The sequence below is a fragment of the Malaclemys terrapin genome, chromosome 3, assembly GCF_027887155.1.
Source record: "Malaclemys terrapin pileata isolate rMalTer1 chromosome 3, rMalTer1.hap1, whole genome shotgun sequence".
NCBI lineage: Eukaryota > Metazoa > Chordata > Testudines > Emydidae > Malaclemys > Malaclemys terrapin.
This window is the reverse complement of record NC_071507.1, coordinates 140,687,258-140,706,531: the sequence shown is the minus strand read 5'-3', so window position 1 is coordinate 140,706,531 and position 19,274 is coordinate 140,687,258. Positions and strand designations below refer to the sequence as shown.

Below are 19,274 nucleotides of genomic sequence, written 5' to 3'. Positions count from 1 at the left end.
AAGGGATGAAGAAGGGACTTGGCATCTGTACCCCAAAAAACAAGCAGCAGGGGAGACTAACTTTCTTTGGGCTTACTTTTCAAATAATACTTTTCAAAGGTTTCCTGGGCTATAAAAGGAAAGAAAGGGGACTCCTTTGTTATCCATCATTTAAGGAACAAAAGGAAGCCAGCGCTCTTGGAATTTATGAAAGGTGGATCTCTCAACTACGTGGATGGAGGAAGCTGAAAAATGACTGTATATAAGAAATTGTCTGAGACCAGGATAATAATCAGTTAAATTTTAAGACATTAGCAAGCATGTTTTATTCGGTTTTATTTGTAACCATCTTCTGTTTCTATCTTCTGTGTTTAATATTTAAATCTCTGTTCTTGATTCATAAACTTATTCTTGTTTTATTATAAATTCATATCAGTAATGTTATACTAAAATAAGGTGTGCATCTCAGTTGAGCCAATTGGCTGGTATATATTCTGTCTCTTTGGAGACAGCAAAACCTGGGAATTTCTGTGAGCGTCCAGTAAGAGGCCCTGGACACTTCAGAGATATGCCTCCGGCGAATTCTGGTACACTGAATGTTATCTGCAAAGCAAGGTTAAGACTGGCAAGATCTTGAGGAGTTTGCTGGTGAGGCAGACAAGTAGGTAGGGTAAGGAGCTGACTCTCACAGATTACACTCCAGCAAAGCTACCTCTTACTGAGGCAATGGGGTAGCACAGTGGTTTATGATTCTGGGCAATCTGAGAGCACATCCCACTTGTCCTGAAGAAGCCGGGCTTCCCAGACACGTGTGTCAATCTCAACAGCAAGGAAAAAAATGTACGGTATAAGGTCCCTCTCAGTTTTGCTATTAATGGGTCCCCCATAATGATCTGGAATGTGACAAGTAAAATCTGTCAATGCTCAGAACTCCAAGGGCTGATAAACAAGTATTTGTTTAGGTAGCAAAGGAGGAGGTTTCCACCTGGAAACCACTCAACACATCAAAGGCTGCAAGAGGACCCACCTCATAATAGTAAAACCACCCACAAAATGTGAGGACCAACTGGACAAAATCATCCAGGTGTACAAGCAGCAGCTTACATGCCAATTTGATCTTACATTTTGTCAGGAGAGCCCTGAGACAGGAGAGAACACCAATTCTATTGCATGTTCAAAGGATTACACCTCTACCTCGATATAACGCGATCTAATATAACACAAATTCAGATATAACGCGGTAAAACAGCGCTCCGGGGGGCGGGGCTGCGCACTCAGGTAGATCAAAGCAAGTTCGATATAACACGGTTTCACATATAACGCAGTAAGGTTTTTTGGCTCCTGAGCACAGCATTATATCGGGGTAGAGGTGTAGTTACTGATATAACAGTCCATGAGGAAAATAAGATTATAGGAACATAGTAGGAATTGCCATACTAGGCCAGCCCAATGATCCATCTAGCACAGAATCCTGCTTCTAATACGGAGTTCTAAAAAAAACTTCCAGTTATTTTGTTCTCTAAAAATTTTGCTCACTATTTACCCCCTTTCCAAGATATTAATACATAAAACCACTATCCTGGTATAGAATAAGGGCGCACCACCATCGATCTTTTCTAATGTTGAAAACATACTATTTAGACTTATTATGGGGTTTGTCAAAAGCTTTTTGAAAGTCCAAATATATTTTTGCACCAGTTCATCATCAAATTTTCAAACACAAAGAATTCTAGAAATTTGGAGAGACCCAATTTTCCTTTAAAAGAAGCCGTGCTGGTTTTACTTTACCATATCATGTTTATCTTATTGTTTTATATTTTTTGAAACTGTCATTTCAACAAGTTTATCTGATACAGAAATAAGGCTTACTTCAGAAATTCACAGATTACACCCAGACACTTTTAACAAAGATACAGTAGAACCTCAAAGATATGAGGACCAGAGTTACAGACCGGTCAACCGGACACCATCTGAAACTGTAAGTAACCAATCAGGCAGCAGAAGAGATTAAAAAAAAAATAAAGCAAGTACTGTACTGTGCCTGTATTGCATCTTAAAGGTAGGCACATCTGGGCTGCCTCCCCCCGCCTCATCCCACCCCTACCTCCACCCACACTCGCGGGTCAGCCACTTATAGCAAGACACTGGAGCTGCCAGGCAAAGGCAGTCAGAGACAGCAGAGCAGGAGCAACGCTGGGGTCTGGACAGCTTTCACCCCACCCACTGCGGGGAGGGGAGTGCTGTTTTTACCCCCACTCACCCGGGCGGGAGGGGGCCATGCTGTTTTTAACCCCCTCTCCTCCCAGGAGGGGGACATATATCACACACACACACACCCCTCTGCACAGAGGGGGACAAGCTTTCAAACTCAGTTGCTCCGCTGCTGCTAAATCCTAGCCTGGAGTGTCAACTGCTGGATCTGGATCCCAAACTGCACTTTGTTCAGAGTTACGGACAACCTAGATTCCCACGGTGTCCATAATTCTGAGGTTCTACTGTCTCTAAAACATTACCCTCCAGTCCCCTGGTTAGTATAGTACAGTCACAGCTACACTACAGAGTTTACAGCGGCGCAGCTGCACCGATGCAGTTGCCCTGCTGTAAGCTCTCTACTGTAGCCACTTTAAGCAGACAGGAGAGAGCTGTCCCAATGGCTTAACTACTCCAGTCCCCATGAGCAGCAGAAGCTATGTTGACGGGAGAAGCTCTTCTGCCGACCTAGCGCTGTCCACACTAGCCCTTATGCTGGTGTAACTTATGTCAGTCGGGGTGATTTATTCACTCTCCTGAGCAACATAAATTATGCCAACAAACTGTAGTGTAGACATAGCCTATGTGATTTTAATGAGGATCATAAATATATGTTTGCAGCTCAGGGTCCTCATTCTGAAACTACTTCAAGAACACTTGGATGTATGCCATCCAGTCTTATTGCCATTTAATTTATGAATTTTTTCAAATGCTTCCTCTTTTATTTACTGAAAAAAGTATGTATTTCTCCAAAATCCTCTGAATTAGACTTGATGCAAAGAAATCACTTGGCTTCTCTGCAGTGTTCTTATCATCCTTCATTTTAGTCCCTGATGAGCACATGAAGATTCAGACAGACAGACTTCCAGCATCTGATATATTTAAGAATTTCCTCACCCTCATCATTAGACCTGGTTTAATTCTTCCATTCACCAAAAATTCCCTGGACTTGGTTTTCACCAAGAACATCTCTCTCAATAACTGAAGTTCCCCTCTCCAACCACCACCTGATTTCTTTCAGCATTGCCCATCAACGGCCTCCCACATGCTATCATTCAGCATCTCTGACTTGCAGTTCATCAGCATGGACAACTTCTTGTCCTTCCTGGCCGCCCTTCCATTGATACGGTTTTTTACTCTCTCCATGTTTCATATCCTACACTCAACTGTTTTGTACCCCTAAATACCATTGCAAGGTCCACCCTTCCAACGCCAGTACTGGCTCATGTTCAACATCTGCTTCCCCTATTCCTGTTCTTACGCTGCAGTGTGTCTGGCAGATATCTTGTGGTCAGGCTGACTTCCTCCATTATGTATTTGTTCTCCTGTCCTCCTTCAGTTCTGCTGTCTCTCTAGCTGAACAAGTCTACTCCAACTTAACCGAATCCTAAGACCACAATTTCAGCCACCTTTTCACCACCTTAGGGTACGTCTACACTTACCTCCGGGTCCGGCGGCAGGCAATCGATGTTCTGGGATCGATTTATCACATCTGGTCTAGACGCGATAAATCGATCCCGGAAATGCTCACCGTCGACGCCGGTACTCCAGCTCGGCGAGAGGAGTACGCGGCATCGACGGGGGAGCCTCCCTGCCGCGTCTGGACCCGCGGTAAGTTCGGACTAAGGTACTTCGAATTCAGCTACGTTATTAACGTAGCTGAATTTGCGTACCTTAGTCCGAAGTTGGGGGTTAGTGTGGACCAGGCCTTAGACTCACTCCTCAAAACCTTTTCCTTCTGTCCACAATTCACACACTGCACAGGACTCTGTGGATTTTTCCAGAACGAAATTGACAGAATATAACATGACCCCTTCCCCACCCTCAACGCTCTTTCTCCCAGTCACAGATCCAGATATTTATCATTTGCTCTTCCCTCCTCAAATCCCTCTGCCTCTCCCAGTGACCCCATCCGATCTCCTTGGCTCCCTGGGGCTAGACAATAAAAGCATGCTTTAGATTTGCCCAGGTTAAAAAACAAAAAACCAACACCCTGGACCCCACTTTCCACTCCAACCACCACCCCACCTCCATTCTCCCTTTTATCTCCAAGCTCACTGAATGCACTATCTACAATCACTGTAGAGTTCCTCTCCTCCAGTTCCATCCTAGATCCTCTCCAATCAAGCTTCCATGCCTTACACTCAACTGAAATAGCTCTCGCCAAAGTCTCTAGCAACCTCATTTCAGGCAAAGTTCAGAAGCAGTACTTCATCCTCAGCTTCCTTCAACACTGTCAACCATGCTCTTCTTGTTGAAATCTTATCTACCCATGCCCTCTGTGACTCTTCCCTCCTACTAATTCTCTTCCTCCTTTAGTGTGTCCTTTGGCATGTCTCATCCCCCATCCAACTTTTTATAGGGGCACCACAGGACTGTGTCCTTGTCCCCCTTCTCTTCTCCCTTTATAACTTATGTCTGGCTACTCTCATCATGAAACACAAATGCAACTGCCATTTCTATGCTGATAACTTACAGATCTACCTCTACTTTAACCTGTCTCCTCCTGTCCAAACAAAAATCTGCAACTGCCTCTCCAATATCTCCTCATGGATGTCTAGCTGTCAGCTCAAGCTCAGCATGACTAAAACAGAGCTCTTAATCTTCCCCTCCAAGTCTTCTCTGCTACCTCTTTTTTCTATCACTGAACATCACCACCCTCCTGCCCATCACTCAGACCTGTAAACTAGGCATCATCTTTGTGACGAAGTGGGGTTTTCCCCCTTATGTTGCATGCAAGTCTTACTGTCCTGTGTTAATACTGCGTGCCTCAGTTTCCCTGTGTACTGTATCAATGCCTCGGTGGTGGGAATAACGGTGTGTGACTTTTGCTGAGACCCTTGGGGGCAGATGAGGCTGCCTGCACGTAAGCTATGGCCGATGCCCTTCACAACCTGAGAAGCAGGAGGGGGAATGTGATCAGGTGACATTTTGCCTGGGAAGCAGGACAAAGCCCAGGGGAGTAGCAATGGACGTGTCGGAAGCCAGGCAATGGGTTCCAGCTCAATCTGCCGTGGGGGACTTGAAGAAGGGCGAGTCTACGGCGTCTGGCCCAGTGTTCCCCCAAGATGAACGTGGCTGAAAGTCACTAATTTCTGTGCTAACAAGTTATGTTCTACGCTGTGTACTTGTCAACTAATAAACCTTCCATTTTATACTCTGGCGGAGTCACAGCTGACTGCAGAGTTGGGGTGTAGGGCCCTTTGGCTTCCCCAGGAGCCCCACTCAGGTGGACTTGCTGCAGGAAGCGCACAGTGAATGGGGGTGCTGAATGCTCGGAGGTAAGACCCAGAAAGGCCGAAGCCGTGTAGGCTTTTTGCCCTGGCAAGCAGTGTGCCATGCTACCTCTCACACTTGGAAGGCGCTCTCTGTAAACATTCACAAAACTAATCATATTCCACCTTCAAACTCTCCTTAAAGTTCTCCTTTTCTACAATACCTACAAAAAACTTGACAACAGTTATGCTGCTGGTGTGCTGAGACCACTGCCTAACATGCTGATCAATACTGTCTCATTGTCTCCTTGTACTTGCTCATCTGCCTTTATCCATTTGTCAACTCTTGTTTTATACTTATACTCTTTGGGGAAGGTATAGGCTTTTTGTTGTGTCCGTACAATGCCTACCACAGTGGAGTTCCTGGCTCATGACTAGCACCTAGGCAGCTATACAGTAATACAAATAACATCAGAGAGTCTATGCATCCCCATAACTACACATTCAATTGTATGAGACACTTATATTTTAATAAGACTAGACATTGTATGTGAAAGGTAGACTAAACAAGGTATTCATAGGTCCTGAAAGCAGATAACCAATTGTCTGTAGCTCTGGTCACTCCAGTATTTCTTGAGGTGTCAGGGTTTCATGCTGCACAACAGCCATGGGTAACAATAACAACAGTTCTATATATAGGAGAGTGAAGCCAGCTACAAATTCACCCCTCTACATCTTCATTTTGGTAGCATTCTCATTGCCAGAGCTGTGTGAAAACATGCCTGCCGGCTGGGAAAGTCACTGTACCATTAAGCCCTTTCAGGGCCCATAAGCTGCAGCCAATCTTTGTCCACTGTCATTCACCCACTGCCCACATAGTCATTGTGATCACCATTTTGCTGGAGTCTCTGCAGCTGCACTGGAGCCATTTACTCAGGCAAAATCTGACACTTGGGTAAGTGACAGGAGACCCACCATTGCTGCAAACCCTGATCCCTGAAGAGAGCATGAGGTAACTGTGGAATTCTGAGTTTAGGGTTACTACCTCTGTAGATAAGGACAGAAAGGTAGGAGGGCTAGCCCATTAAATGGGAGAAAGTAAGGAATGCAGAGTAACATAACCACTTCTGGTTCCCTACTCAGCCATTTGTCTTAGGGCTTGTCTACACTGGCAATTAACAGTGCTGCAACTTTCTCGCTAAGGGGTGTGAAACACCCCCACCTCCCCCCCGAGTGCAGCAAGTTGCAGCGCTGTAAAGTGCCAATGTAAACAGTGCCCCAGCTACGCCCCTCGTTAAGGTGGTTTTTTTAGAGCACTGGGAGAGAGTTGCGCCACGACCACACAAGGCACATTAAAGCGCTGCTGCGGCAGCGCTTTAGCGTTGCCAACGTAGACTAGCCCTTAGAAAGATACTCAGCATGTCACCAGAAAAACTGTCTGAATTATGCTGACAATACACAACCTTACCGAGTGGCTACAGAAAAGCTGCAGAGACTTCAACAATATGGCAACCATAATCACTTTGTGAGTTATGGATGAGTGGCAGTGGACAAAGGCTGGTTGCAGTTTGTGAGCCTTGAGAGAGCTTTACTTCTCTTAAGCTTCCGGGGAAAGGAGTGGAAGGACAAAAAGAACAGTAGTATGGCCTATCAGGGGTCCCAATTACCTCCAGTGATTTATAGATTCCGTGGCTACAGCAGTTCCCATCTTTACAAAGGTACACAACCCTCCTGCAACAGCTTCTGGTCCTAGAGCTCCTCAGCTGTGTACTTCTGTTTTCCTGGTGCTCCCTGCTTTCTGCTGCTGCAAGGGGGTGCAGGAGCTTTGTCTCTGTAGTTAGTTGCCTGCTTCTCTGCCTCCCACTGCTGCTCAAAGGGCACAGAGCTCCTTTAAACAGCCCCCTCTCAAGATGACAGCTTGGTTTGTGACCTTCTTTAGGTGTAGTAGCTCATTAAGGAGAGGAAAGAGAATGATTCCTAAATGTGGCAAGCCCAAAGGGTAGTACAGAACATAACAGGAGGGAGCACCAGCTCCAGGAGGCAGAGGAAATGGGAACGGCAGCAGCAGCAGGGTCTTCTTTTCAAGAAAAATCCAGGGGTCAAAAGGCAGGATCTCCTGCCTTTGGTCACCCTGATAGCTGTAAGAGCAGACCCATCAGGAAGGCTTCTCTTACCTAGTTGTTACCCAGGATTCTTTCAACCCAAAGCTCTTGGTAACTTTTACTCTGTGCGAGGTGGTGTCAGGAAATAAATCAAGGGAGACACGACCGTCCGACCGATAGATGGCTGGCACAAACAGGACAACGCAAGAGTGCTTTCACTTAAAGCTAAACTTTACTTAGTCTGAAGCACTTACACACATCCACAACGGGTTAATAAAACACCCCCAACCCTTGATAATTACCAAAGCTGAGTGTGGCTTTCGAGTGACACAGCAACAGGCTTCTGGTGGCCAAATCTTCCATCTGTCGGTGGAGACCGCAAGATGTATCCAGAGGGAGAGTCCAAAAAGAGTCCAACTACCTCAAACTTTCCCCCTTATTTATACATTAGTAATAGAATGACATGCCCCTTAAAGAAAACTTGCTAAGCAAGCAGTTCCAATGGGCAAGCAAGAGGCTTCTTCTGATTATTGATTAACTAGGTGTGGGTTTTTCCAGAGTTTGCAGCCTTGAGGTCCCAATAGACATTCCTGGGGTAAGTCCTGCTCTTCTAAAATGCATGTATCAGCAACTTCAACACAATTCTTATCAGGAAGGACGCGGGGTCAAGCTGCCCTTTCTGAGGCACCCAAAACTCTCTCCCCCCCTCCCCCACCTTGGTCAAGCTGAGACTGCTGAATGGCCAATTTACAGCTTGCTGACTAGGCTCCCTTTAACAATAAGCCATAGTGGTTTCAGACACTTTACTGGTTTGCCAAAGTCTCCCCATACATAGTCAACATCCAGGTGACAGCCAATGGTGTCACTATCATTCCCCTCCCCTTGGGCAGATTCCAACCCTCCCAAGACCTGCTAGCCAATGCAGCCATTTTCTCCCCAAAAAGAGAGGTGAAGAAGAGTTGCTCTCTCCTCGCCTCTCTCCTCTTAACGGCTCTGGAAAGCAATATTCTGTTTAAAAGGCTGGGCTGAATTACTTAATTACAGGTATTTTATAAACTCAATTTCCAGATAATCTGCCAGTTTAAAAATTTCAAGTAGTGCTGAAAATTTACATAAACTTAAATAGGCCTGATAGTTTGGCAATATTTTAGTCAGAGATAAATAAACTTTAACATAGAGGGTGAAAACAGCACATAAACCACGAGACAATAATTAAAATCAACTGAAAAAATGAAGGTGGGAGAACAAAAACCAAAGGGATATTTTCAATAGGAGTTCATTTAAAGTTTAGCAAATGAGTCCTGAAAAAGATGTAGAAGATAATTCAATTCACTTGCAATGTTTCCAACGTCAAAGGAGACAAGTGTAAAGATTCATGTCATGTTTTATTCCTTATTGCTTTCTTCCTCCTCTTTTTCAGAGGCTGCCAATCAACATCTTGATTTCAGCCCCTGCTGAGCAGTCAGCATTGCTACTCTATGGATGGACTGGTAAGAAATAATGAATGGAAAATGTGATCATCACTAGATACTGAACACATTACTCTTGTAATTCTAACATTCACTATCCCCAGAACTGCAGATCTGGCTTAGTTGCTGAACACAGAAAAATAGCATTGTAATAAACATTATGCACCTTACCCCATCCAACAGAGTATTTGTTAAATGTGTGCGAAGATCTTTACGAAATGGAAACTCCAGGTTAGATACATGAAACACTGAGTTATCTCTGTCAATCATATGAACTTCATTCTTGCCATCAATCATCATCATATATCTGCAACGAAAACAGTTCAAAGTAATGTCATCTTTAATATCTCCTCTAAATGTATAACAAATATTTTAATTGTAACTGCCTTATTAGTTTAATCAAATGTACTCAACAGAATGAAGCTATAAAAATGCATTAAAATGGGAAGTTTTATAGGTAATCATATAGTGATCATTACTTTAGAAAAGTGCCTTTTTAACCTCAAATAACTACAGAGATATTTCAATACCTAACATTTAGCTTATATAGGTTAAAGTCATAAATAAGCAATTTTTATCTATAAAGATGACTGACTGTTGAATAGATATTAAAACACAACAGAGATCTGAGGCCTATAACTATGAAACTTTGTGACTCAAACAAAACCCAGAAAAAAAGGGTTGTCTTATCAGATGACTGTAAAAACACTGGACCAGATCTCCAGCCAGTGTAAATTGGCATAGCTCCATTGACATTAAAAGCACTATGCTATATACACAACAGCTACAGTTCTGTTCCAGTATTTATTATTTGCATTGCAGTAACACCCAAAGCCCCAGTCAGTATTGGGCCCCATTATGGCAAGCACTGTAACAAAAGCAGGCACCGCCCTGAAGTACTTAAACCTGGGGAGGGTGATGCTTATTATCTTGAGAAATTAGTTTTGTGCTTGCAGCTCAATTTTAAGTGCTTAAATCTTCTACCGTTAATGTATTAGTTCTGATAGACTATCCTAGAGCACTAAATATTGTATTCTATGGCACGAATGGCAGATTCCTTAACTTAGAGGGACATGTAAAAATCTTCTTTTAGCAACTGTTCCTTCAGTCTATATTCCAGTTACTTTCACAGCAAGCCATATGGAAAAACCTTATCAGTATAAAACCTTTTGCGATTTCAACCATCCACATCAAATAAACGTTTAAAATAAAAGTTTTAAAGAGATTCAAAATGAGCTTTCATATTTGGACAATTTTCCACTCTATTGAACTTAGACACTCCTTCATAAAACCTCAATATTTTTCATAATTCAAGATTCCTGTTTCTTGAGGGACAAGTCATCTACCAGTAGCCTTTCCTAAAAGTCATTGGCCCAAGTAAACAGCTGCAAGCCACACCCAGAGGACCTCTGCTGTCAGAAGGACAAAGCAAATAATAAGCATCCCCAAAGAACCCTTTTCCCAGACAGTTTAAGAAAACACAGAAGCATTCTCTTCCAAAGATTCTGCCCCAAAGTCTTGCAGGGAAACCGCACAGCTTCATATGCAGTTTATGCAAATGTTTTCTTTCAATATTTTGAATACAAGAAACTATTACAGTTTAGCATAACTAGCATTCTGTACTCAAGAGACCACGATTTGGGTGGGCTGTTTCAGGTCTGTACTGAGTTGCACTGGCACAGAGCTGTGTGAAGAAATGCTTTAATTTGCTATCAAGAACTATACAGAGCACTGAAACTTATTTCTATCTACATATGAAAGCCGCTGCACATGCCCACCTCATCCTGTGAGCACTCATTTCATAAATTAAATTTCACAATGCAAATATACAGTGTAAAGGACTGTTCTTCCCATCTCAACATACACAAATATTCACCAGCTAATAAGAGGATTAAAAAATAGACCTCCAGTCCTCAGCCCACTCACTCATCATTACTGGAGGATAAAGATGGGATTTGCAGCATGTCAAGAAAACAAATTCTGACAACAGCAGACCAACTTAGAGGAGCAAGTTCCAAAATAGAGAATCTCTCTCAGAGTGTGTGCGGTCAGCATCTCCCTCCTTCTCAAAACAAGAAAGCTCCAGTTTGAGCACCTCCACTGATTGCAGCTTCAATAGTATGGTACACAGAAGTAACTTCTCGGGTACTCGGATTCCAAACAATTTACAGGTTTATTGGTTAACTCCACTACTGAATTCTAGAAACTTTTTGGAAGCTAATGCAGGCCCTGGAGCACTGACTAAATGGCATTCTGTGCTAGCTTCACTTTCCAAATGGCTTCAAGGAGTAGCCCCATGTAAAGGGCATTACAGTAATCTAATACTTAGTCAACAGAAGCCAAATCCAACATGGCTGAGTGTAGAGATGGATGTCATCAGAGTACCGAATACTCCAAAACCACAGTCCATGTGTCTCCTCCTCCACCCATTTTGTGGCCTCATTATATGTTGTGCAGGACTGATGATAACACTAGCCTCTTTAAAAACCACTGGTCTCCTTTCCCATCCTCACTCTTGATAGGGAAACACTGAAAATTTCAACCAACAATGGACTTACCCAATGGCCTTCACCAACCAGTAAGTACCAGAGTCCAAATGTCAGATTTAGCACAAAGCCAGAACCCCCAGAAACTTAATAAGCCATACTGGCTTAAATTTAATCAGAGACGACTTCATGTTTGCCTCTGAGACTCTGTTGTATTTCCATGAGAGTAGACAGATCAGTACAAATCTTGGCTGTTTTGACTGAAAAGTAAAATGAAATTTCTTCACAGTGAAAACACTCAAGGCTTCACCAAGTTGTCAATCACTCAAAAGAGTTGGGTTATGGAAGACTGCACAGAAAATATGATAGTTTTTTTGTGCCACCCAATCAGATATGGCATGTAATCTTTATAAAAAAAAAAAAAAAAAAAGTCACAGTTGTTCAGACTTAACCTAATAAGACTCCCCTCAGCATTTAATCTGTTAAAGATCATTTGTACACTGTGGTGACCTGTGGAGACAAATCCAGCAGACCAACTATTTAGGAGCCATTATATTCATAGTGGAAGACAAAGATTACTACAAAATTCTACCAAGCGTTCAGATAGAAGAACCCATTTATCCCACAAGAATGTCTAGAAGACCACTAGTTCCCTCAAGCTCCAAGATTGGAACATCAAGATAGATCCATCAGGTCTGAAGTTGGGGTACACCTACCAAAGGAGACAATAGTCAATCTACCACTGTAACCTTGGTGCCTGACTCAAACACCAAATCACTTTCTTGCAAATATAGAACTACAAATATGAAGATTAGTGTTTTAATCAGATATTGTGATCACATTCATATAAAAGTGATTCTAGGCCCTTTTTAGTTATGCATTGTAGCCATTCTAGACGGATGTATTAAAGAAAACAGCTACAGCCAAGTGTTTATAATGAACAACAAGGAAACTGTGAATGCAAAATTGGCTGCCTTGTTTTAAACTCACTAAGGGTATGTCTACACTACGAAATTAGTTCGAATTTATAGAAGCCGGTTTTATTGAAATCGGTTGTATACAGCCGATTGTGTATGTCCACACAATAAAATGCTCTAGGTGCTCTAGTCGGCAGACCGCGTCCACAGTACGAGGCTAGCGTCGACTTCCGGAGCATTGCACTATGGGTAGCTATCCCACAGCTATCCCACAGTTCCCGCAGTCTCCGCCGCCCCTTGGAATTCTGGGTTGAGATCCCAATGCCCGGATGATGCAAAACAGTGTCGCGGGCGGTTCTGGGTACATGTCGTCAGGCCCCTCCCTCCCCCGTCACAGCAACGGCAGACAATAGATTCGCGCCTTTTTATCTGGGTTAGTTACCTGGGTTACCTGTGCAGACAACATGGAGCCCGCTCAGCACAGCTGAGCTCACCGTCACCATATATCCTCTTGGTGCCGGCAGACGTGGGACTGCATTGCTACACAGCAGCAGCTGCTAACTGCCTTTTGGCGGTAGACGGTGCAGTAGACTGGTAGCCTTCATCGGCGATCTGGGTGCTGGCAGCCGTGGGGCTTGCCTTTTGGCAGTAAATGGTGTATTATGACTGTTAGCCGGCCTATTACAAGTCGGGTCATCGCACATTAGCAGAGTCTTCCCTGAGCAGCAGCTCGTGCAATAGGCCTGAAGACCATCGTCATACACCGCCCCGTATTTGCTGCCAAGCACCCAGAAAGATGCCGAGGGCTATCAGTCACGCTGCACCGTCGTCTTAAGATGTAAAAAATAGATTTTCTCTGTATTCATTTGCTTCCCCCTCCGTCCGTCAAATCAACGGCCTGCTAAACCCAGGGTTTTCAGTTTAATCTTTGGGGGGGACCAGTCTGTGACAGTTGTTTGTGTCTCTCCCTGATGCACAGCCACCGTTCTTTATTTTAATTCCCTGTGCCTGTACGCCATGTCGTCACTCGGCCCCCCTCCCTCCTTCCCCTAGGCCGTCAGATACTACGTTTGCGCCACAGCTCGAGCCGCGAAGCGGTTCACGCCTTTTCTTTGAATTCTGGGTTGAGATCCCAATGCCCGGATGATGCAAAACAGTGTCGCGGGCGGTTCTGGGTACATGTCGTCAGGCCCCTCCCTCCCCCGTCACAGCAACGGCAGACAATAGATTCGCGCCTTTTTACCTGGGTTACCTGGGTTACCTGTGCAGACAACATGGAGCCCGCTCAGCACAGCTGAGCTCACCGTCACCATATGTCCTCTGGGTGCCGGCGGACGTGGGACTGCATTGCTACACAGCAGCAGCTGCTAACTGCCTTTTGGCAGTAGACGGTGTAGCATGAGTGATAGCCGTGGGGCTGGCAGCCGTAGGGCTGCATTGCACCAGCCCCTTCCAGGCGATGGTATATTATGACTGGTACCCGTCGTCGTCGTACTGGAGTGGCTGTCAATCATGGCCACCTGGGCAGACATGCTACTGTCTCGATGATGACGGTTACCAGTCATAATGTACTATTTTCTGCCAATTGCCCAATATTGTCTGCTAAGCACCCAGAAGAGGCCGAGGGCGATGCTGGGTGCTGGCGGACGTGGGGCTGGCAGACATGGGGCTGCATTGCTACACAGCAGCAGCCCCTTGCCTTTTGGCAGATGATGGTATATTATGATTGGTACCCATCATCATCATACTGGTATGGCTGTCACTCATGCTGCAGCGTCGGCTGCCACCTTAAGATGTAAAAAATAGATTTATTCTGTGTTCATTTGCTTCCCCTTCCTCCGTGAAATCAACGGCCTGCTAAGCCCAGGGTTTCCAGTTTAATCTTTGGGGGGACCATTCTGTGTGACAGTTGTTTGTGTTTCTCCCTGTTCCTGTACCTGTACGCCATGTCGTCACTTGGCCCTCCCTCCCTCCCTCCCTCCCTCCCGCCCTCCTTCTCCTGGTCCATCAGATACTACTTTCGCGCCTTTTTTCTGACCAGGCGCCATAGCTAGCACTGGGATCATGGAGCCCGCTCAGATCACCGCGGCAATTATGAGCACTATGAACACCACGCGCATTGTCCTGGAGTATATGCAGAGCCAGAACATGCCAAGGCGAAACCCGGACCAGGCGAGGAGGCGATTGCAGCACGGCGACGAGAGTGATGAGGAAATTGACATGGCCATAGACCTCTCACAAGGCACAGGCCCCAGCAATGTGGAAATCATGGTGTCACTGGGGCAGGTTGATACCGTGGAACGCCGATTCTGGGCCCGGGAAACAAGCACAGACTGGTGGGATCGCATCGTGCTGCAGGTATGGGACGATTCCCAGTGGCTGCGAAACTTTCGCATGCGTAAGGCCACTTTCATGGAACTTTGTGACTTGCTTTCCCCTGCCCTGAAGCGCCAGAATACCAAGATGAGAGCAGCCCTCACAGTTGAGAAGCGAGTGGCGATAGCCCTGTGGAAGCTTGCAACGCCAGACAGCTACCGGTCAGTCGGGAATCAATTTGGAGTGGGCAAATCTACGGTGGGGGCTGCTGTGATCCAATTTGCCAGGGCAATGAAAGACCTGGTGATAGCAAGGGTAGTGACTCTGGGCAACGTGCAGTCAATAGTGGATGGTTTTGCTGAAATGGGATTCCCAAACTGTGGCGGGGCCATAGACGGAACCCATATCCCTATCTTGTCACCGGAGCACCAAGCCACCGACTACGTAAACCGCAAGGGGTACTTTTCAATGCTGCTGCAAGCCCTGGTGGATCACAAGGGACGTTTCACCAACATCAACGTGGGATGGCCGGGAAAGGTACATGATGCTCGCGTCTTCAGGAACTCTGCTCTGTTTCGAAAGCTGGAGGAAGGGACTTTCTTCCCGGACCAGAAAGTGACCATTGGGGATGTTGAAATGCCTATCGTGATCCTTGGGGACCCAGCCTACCCCTTAATGCCATGGCTCATGAAGCCGTACACAGGCAGCCTGGACAGGAGTCAGGACCTGTTCAACTACAGGCTGAGCAAGTGCCGAATGGTGGTGGAATGTGCATTTGGACGTTTAAAAGCGCGCTGGCGCAGCTTACTGACTCGCTCAGACCTCAGCGAAAAGAATATCCCTATTGTTATTGCTGCTTGCTGTGCGCTCCACAATATCTGTGAGAGTAAGGGGGAGACCTTTATGGCGGGGTGGGAGGTTGAGGCAACTCGCCTGGCCGCTGATTACGCGCAGCCAGACACCAGGGCGGTTAGAGGAGCACAGCAGGGCGCGGTGCGCATCAGAGAAGCTTTGAAAACGAGTTTTGTGACTGGCCAGGCTACTGTGTGAAACTTCTGTTTGTTTCTCCTTGATGAACCCTCCAACCCCCCCCCCCCGACCCGGTTCACTCTACTTCCCTGTAAACCAACCACCCCACCCCACCCTCCCCTCCCCCTTGCAGAGGCAATAAAGTCATTGTTTTTTCACATTCATGCATTCTTTATTAGTTCCTTACAGAGGTAGGGGGATAATTGCCAAGGTAGCCTGGGATGGGTGGGGGAGGAGGGATGGAAAAGGACACACTGCATTTTAAAACTTTAACTCTTATTGAAGGCCAGCCTTCTGATGCTTTGGCGATCATCTGGGGTGGAGTGACTGGGTGGACGGAGGCCCCCCCACCGTGTTCTTGGGCGTCTGGGTGAGGAGGCTATGGAACTTGGGGAGGAGGGCTGTTGGTTACACAGGGGCTGTAGCGGCGGTCTCTGCTCCTGCTGCCTTTCCTGCAACTCAACCATACGCTCGAGCATATCACTTTGATGCTCCAGCAGACGGAGCATTGCCTCTTGCCGTCTGTCTGCAAGCTGACGCCACCTATCGTCTTCAGCCCGCCACTTGCTCTGTTCTTCCCGCGATTCAGCCCGCCACCTCTCCTCTCGTTCATATTGGGCTTTTCTCATCTCCGTCATTGACTGCCTCCACGCATTCTGCTGTGCTCTATCAGCCTGGGCGGACATCTGCAGCTCCGTGAACATCTCGTCCCTCGTCTTACGTTTTCTCTTTCTAATGTTCACGAGCCTCTGCGAAGGAGAAACATTTGCAGCTGGTGGAGGAGAAGGGAGAGGTGGTTAAAAAGGACACATTTTAGGGAACAATGGGTACACTCTTTCATTACAAGGTCGCATATTTCGGCTTGCAGGCAGCCATCGTAGGCCACAGTGTTTTGGCTTTTTTAACCTTCTTAACATGCGGGAAAGGTTGCAAACAGCAGCGCATTTCCCATATCAAGGATGAATTGGGTTGTCCATTTAAAATGGGGTTTCAATGTAAAAGGAGGGGGCTGCGGTTTCCCGGTTAACATGCGGCACAAACACAAGTAAACCACCCCCCCCACACACACACACACGATTCTCTGGGATGATCACTTCACCCCTCCCCCCCACCGCGTGGTTAACAGCGGGGAACATTTCTGGTCAGAAGAGCAGGAACGGGCGCCTCTGAATGTCCCCCTTAATAAAATCACCCCATTTCAACCAGGAGAGCTTTCTGGAGATGTCCCTGGAGGATTTCCGCCCCATCCCCATACACGTTAACAGACTTGCTTGCTTGCTTTTTTTTTGTAATGTTTACAAATATTTACAAAGTTACACTCACCAGAGGTCTCCTGTGTGCCCTGAGGGTCTTGGGTGAGTTCGGGGGTTACTGGTTCCAGGTCCAGGGTCACAAACATATCCTGGCTGTTGGGGAAACCGGTTTCTCCGCTTCCTTGCTGCTGTGAGCTACCTACAGTACCTCCATCGTCATCTTCCTCGTTCCCCGAACCGTCTTCCCTGTGTGTTTCTCCAGTGAGAGAGTCATAGCACACGGTTGGGGTAGTGGTGGCTGCACCCCCTAGGATCGCATGCAGCTCCGCGTAGTAGCGGCAAGTTTGCGGCTCTGCCCCGGACCTTCCGTTTGCTTCTCTGGCTTTGTGGTAGGCTTGCCTTAGCTCCTTAATTTTCACGCGGCACTGCTGTGTGTCCCTGTTATGGCCTCGGTCCTTCATGGCCTTGGAGATCTTTTCTAATACTTTTCCATTTCTTTTACTGCTACGGAGTTCAGCTATCACTGCTTCATCTCCCCATATGGCGAGCAGATCTCGTACCTCCCGTTCGGTCCATGCTGGAGCTCTTTTGCGATCCTGGGAGGACTCCATGACGGTTACCTGTGCTGATGAGCTCTGCGTGGTCACCTGTGCTCTCCACGCTGGGCAAACAGGAAATGAAATTCAAACCTTCGCGGGTCTTTTCCTGTCTACCTGGTCAGTGCATCTGAGTTGAGAGCGCTGTCCAGAGCGGTCACAATGAAGCACTGTGGGATAGCTCCCGGAGGCCAATAACATCGAATTCCGTCCACACTACCCCAATTCCGACCCGCAAAGGCCGGTTTTATCGCTAATCCCCTCGTCGGAGGTGGTGTAAAGAAACCGGTTTAAAGGGCCCTTTAATTCGAAAGAAAGGGCCTCGTTGTGTGGACGTGTCCAGGCTTAATTCGGTTTAACGCTGCTAAAGTCGACCTAAACCCGTAGTGTAGACCAGGCCTAACAAACAGAGGTTTCCTAACTGTTGTCCATGGACTGCTCATGGTCGACAGGTAGTTGACAGGTCACGTGGTGCTGGCTCTCCTTGTTCCTGGCTGCAAAATGGCATTATAAGACAACTAAAAATATATTAAGTACTTTCCTAATATTACTTTTCCATGTAAGCAACTGCTGTAGTTGCCACAAGGATATTACATGATCACAAGTGGGAGGATAGTTGGTTCATCCAAACATGAATAGGAGAGGTGGTGGTCTACTTCTACTACGATTTCTATTAAGATGTAGTTCACACTAAGAAAAAGTTTGAGAACCCTTGCACTAAAACCTTCAACTAAAGATACTTAAAAGGAAAATGATTTAAATGAAAAATAAAAAAGTAACTGAAAAATGTAGGAACACTGTTTAAGAGATACCATGTCCATTAAAAGAAAGTTCACAAACTGTAGAAATTCCCCAAATATAGACTTGGCAGAATTTTCTTTTTCTTTTTTTATAACTTCCGTGGATGATATCTATGTTTATTTTTAAGCACTTTTTTCTGATATTGATGGATTTAAATTTTCAGAGTTGTGGACAATTATGGGTGATCAGACAATTATTTAATTATTGAAAAAGTTAAAGCTTTATAACCATTTAAAACACAACATGTAAATGTCACATTAAAATATATAAAGTAGATAGCCTTAAATCAAACTAATAAGTTCTCAAGCAGCATTTTTCTTAATCAAACTTTACAGATAGGCAGAGTATCATAAGAAATATTTTCATCGGTTCGTGAGTGTAAGATGAAATACTTTTATCGTCATTTACCGATAAAAATCTAATTCTTCCAAGACTACCCATATAACTGTCATAGATGCTAAAGCCAAAAGGGACCACTATATTCTGACCTCCAGCATAACACAGGCCATCAATCTTTCCCAATATAATTTCTGCTTGAATTAGAGCACATATTTCAGAAAAATACCCAATCTTGATTTTAAAATTGCCAGCGAGGGAGAACTCCCTAGTTCCAATGGTTAATTACCCTCCCTGTTAAAAATTTACACCTTATATCCAGTCTGAATTTGTCTAGCTACAACTTCCAACCATTTGGATCTTGTTATACCTTTTGTCTGCTAGATTGAAGAGCCCATTATCAAATATTTGTTCCTCATGTAGGCACTTATAGAGTGAGATCAATTCTCCTCTTAACCTTTTCTCTGTTAAGATAAACAGATTCCGCTCGAGTCTATCCCTATAAAGGCATGTTTTCCAATCCTA

General features: G+C 45.4%; 1 protein-coding gene across 2 annotated transcripts in view; it reads right to left on the bottom strand.

Moving 5' to 3' along the window:
* RNGTT (RNA guanylyltransferase and 5'-phosphatase) overlaps nucleotides 1-19,274 on the bottom strand; it is a 416,529-nt gene that overhangs the window by 263,611 nt on the left and 133,644 nt on the right. For both annotated transcript variants that reach the window (XM_054023811.1, XM_054023812.1), the window contains exon 9: nucleotides 9,187-9,322. In XM_054023811.1, coding sequence (XP_053879786.1) covers nucleotides 9,187-9,322 — 136 coding nt within the window. The remainder of the gene's footprint in view (nucleotides 1-9,186; nucleotides 9,323-19,274) is intronic.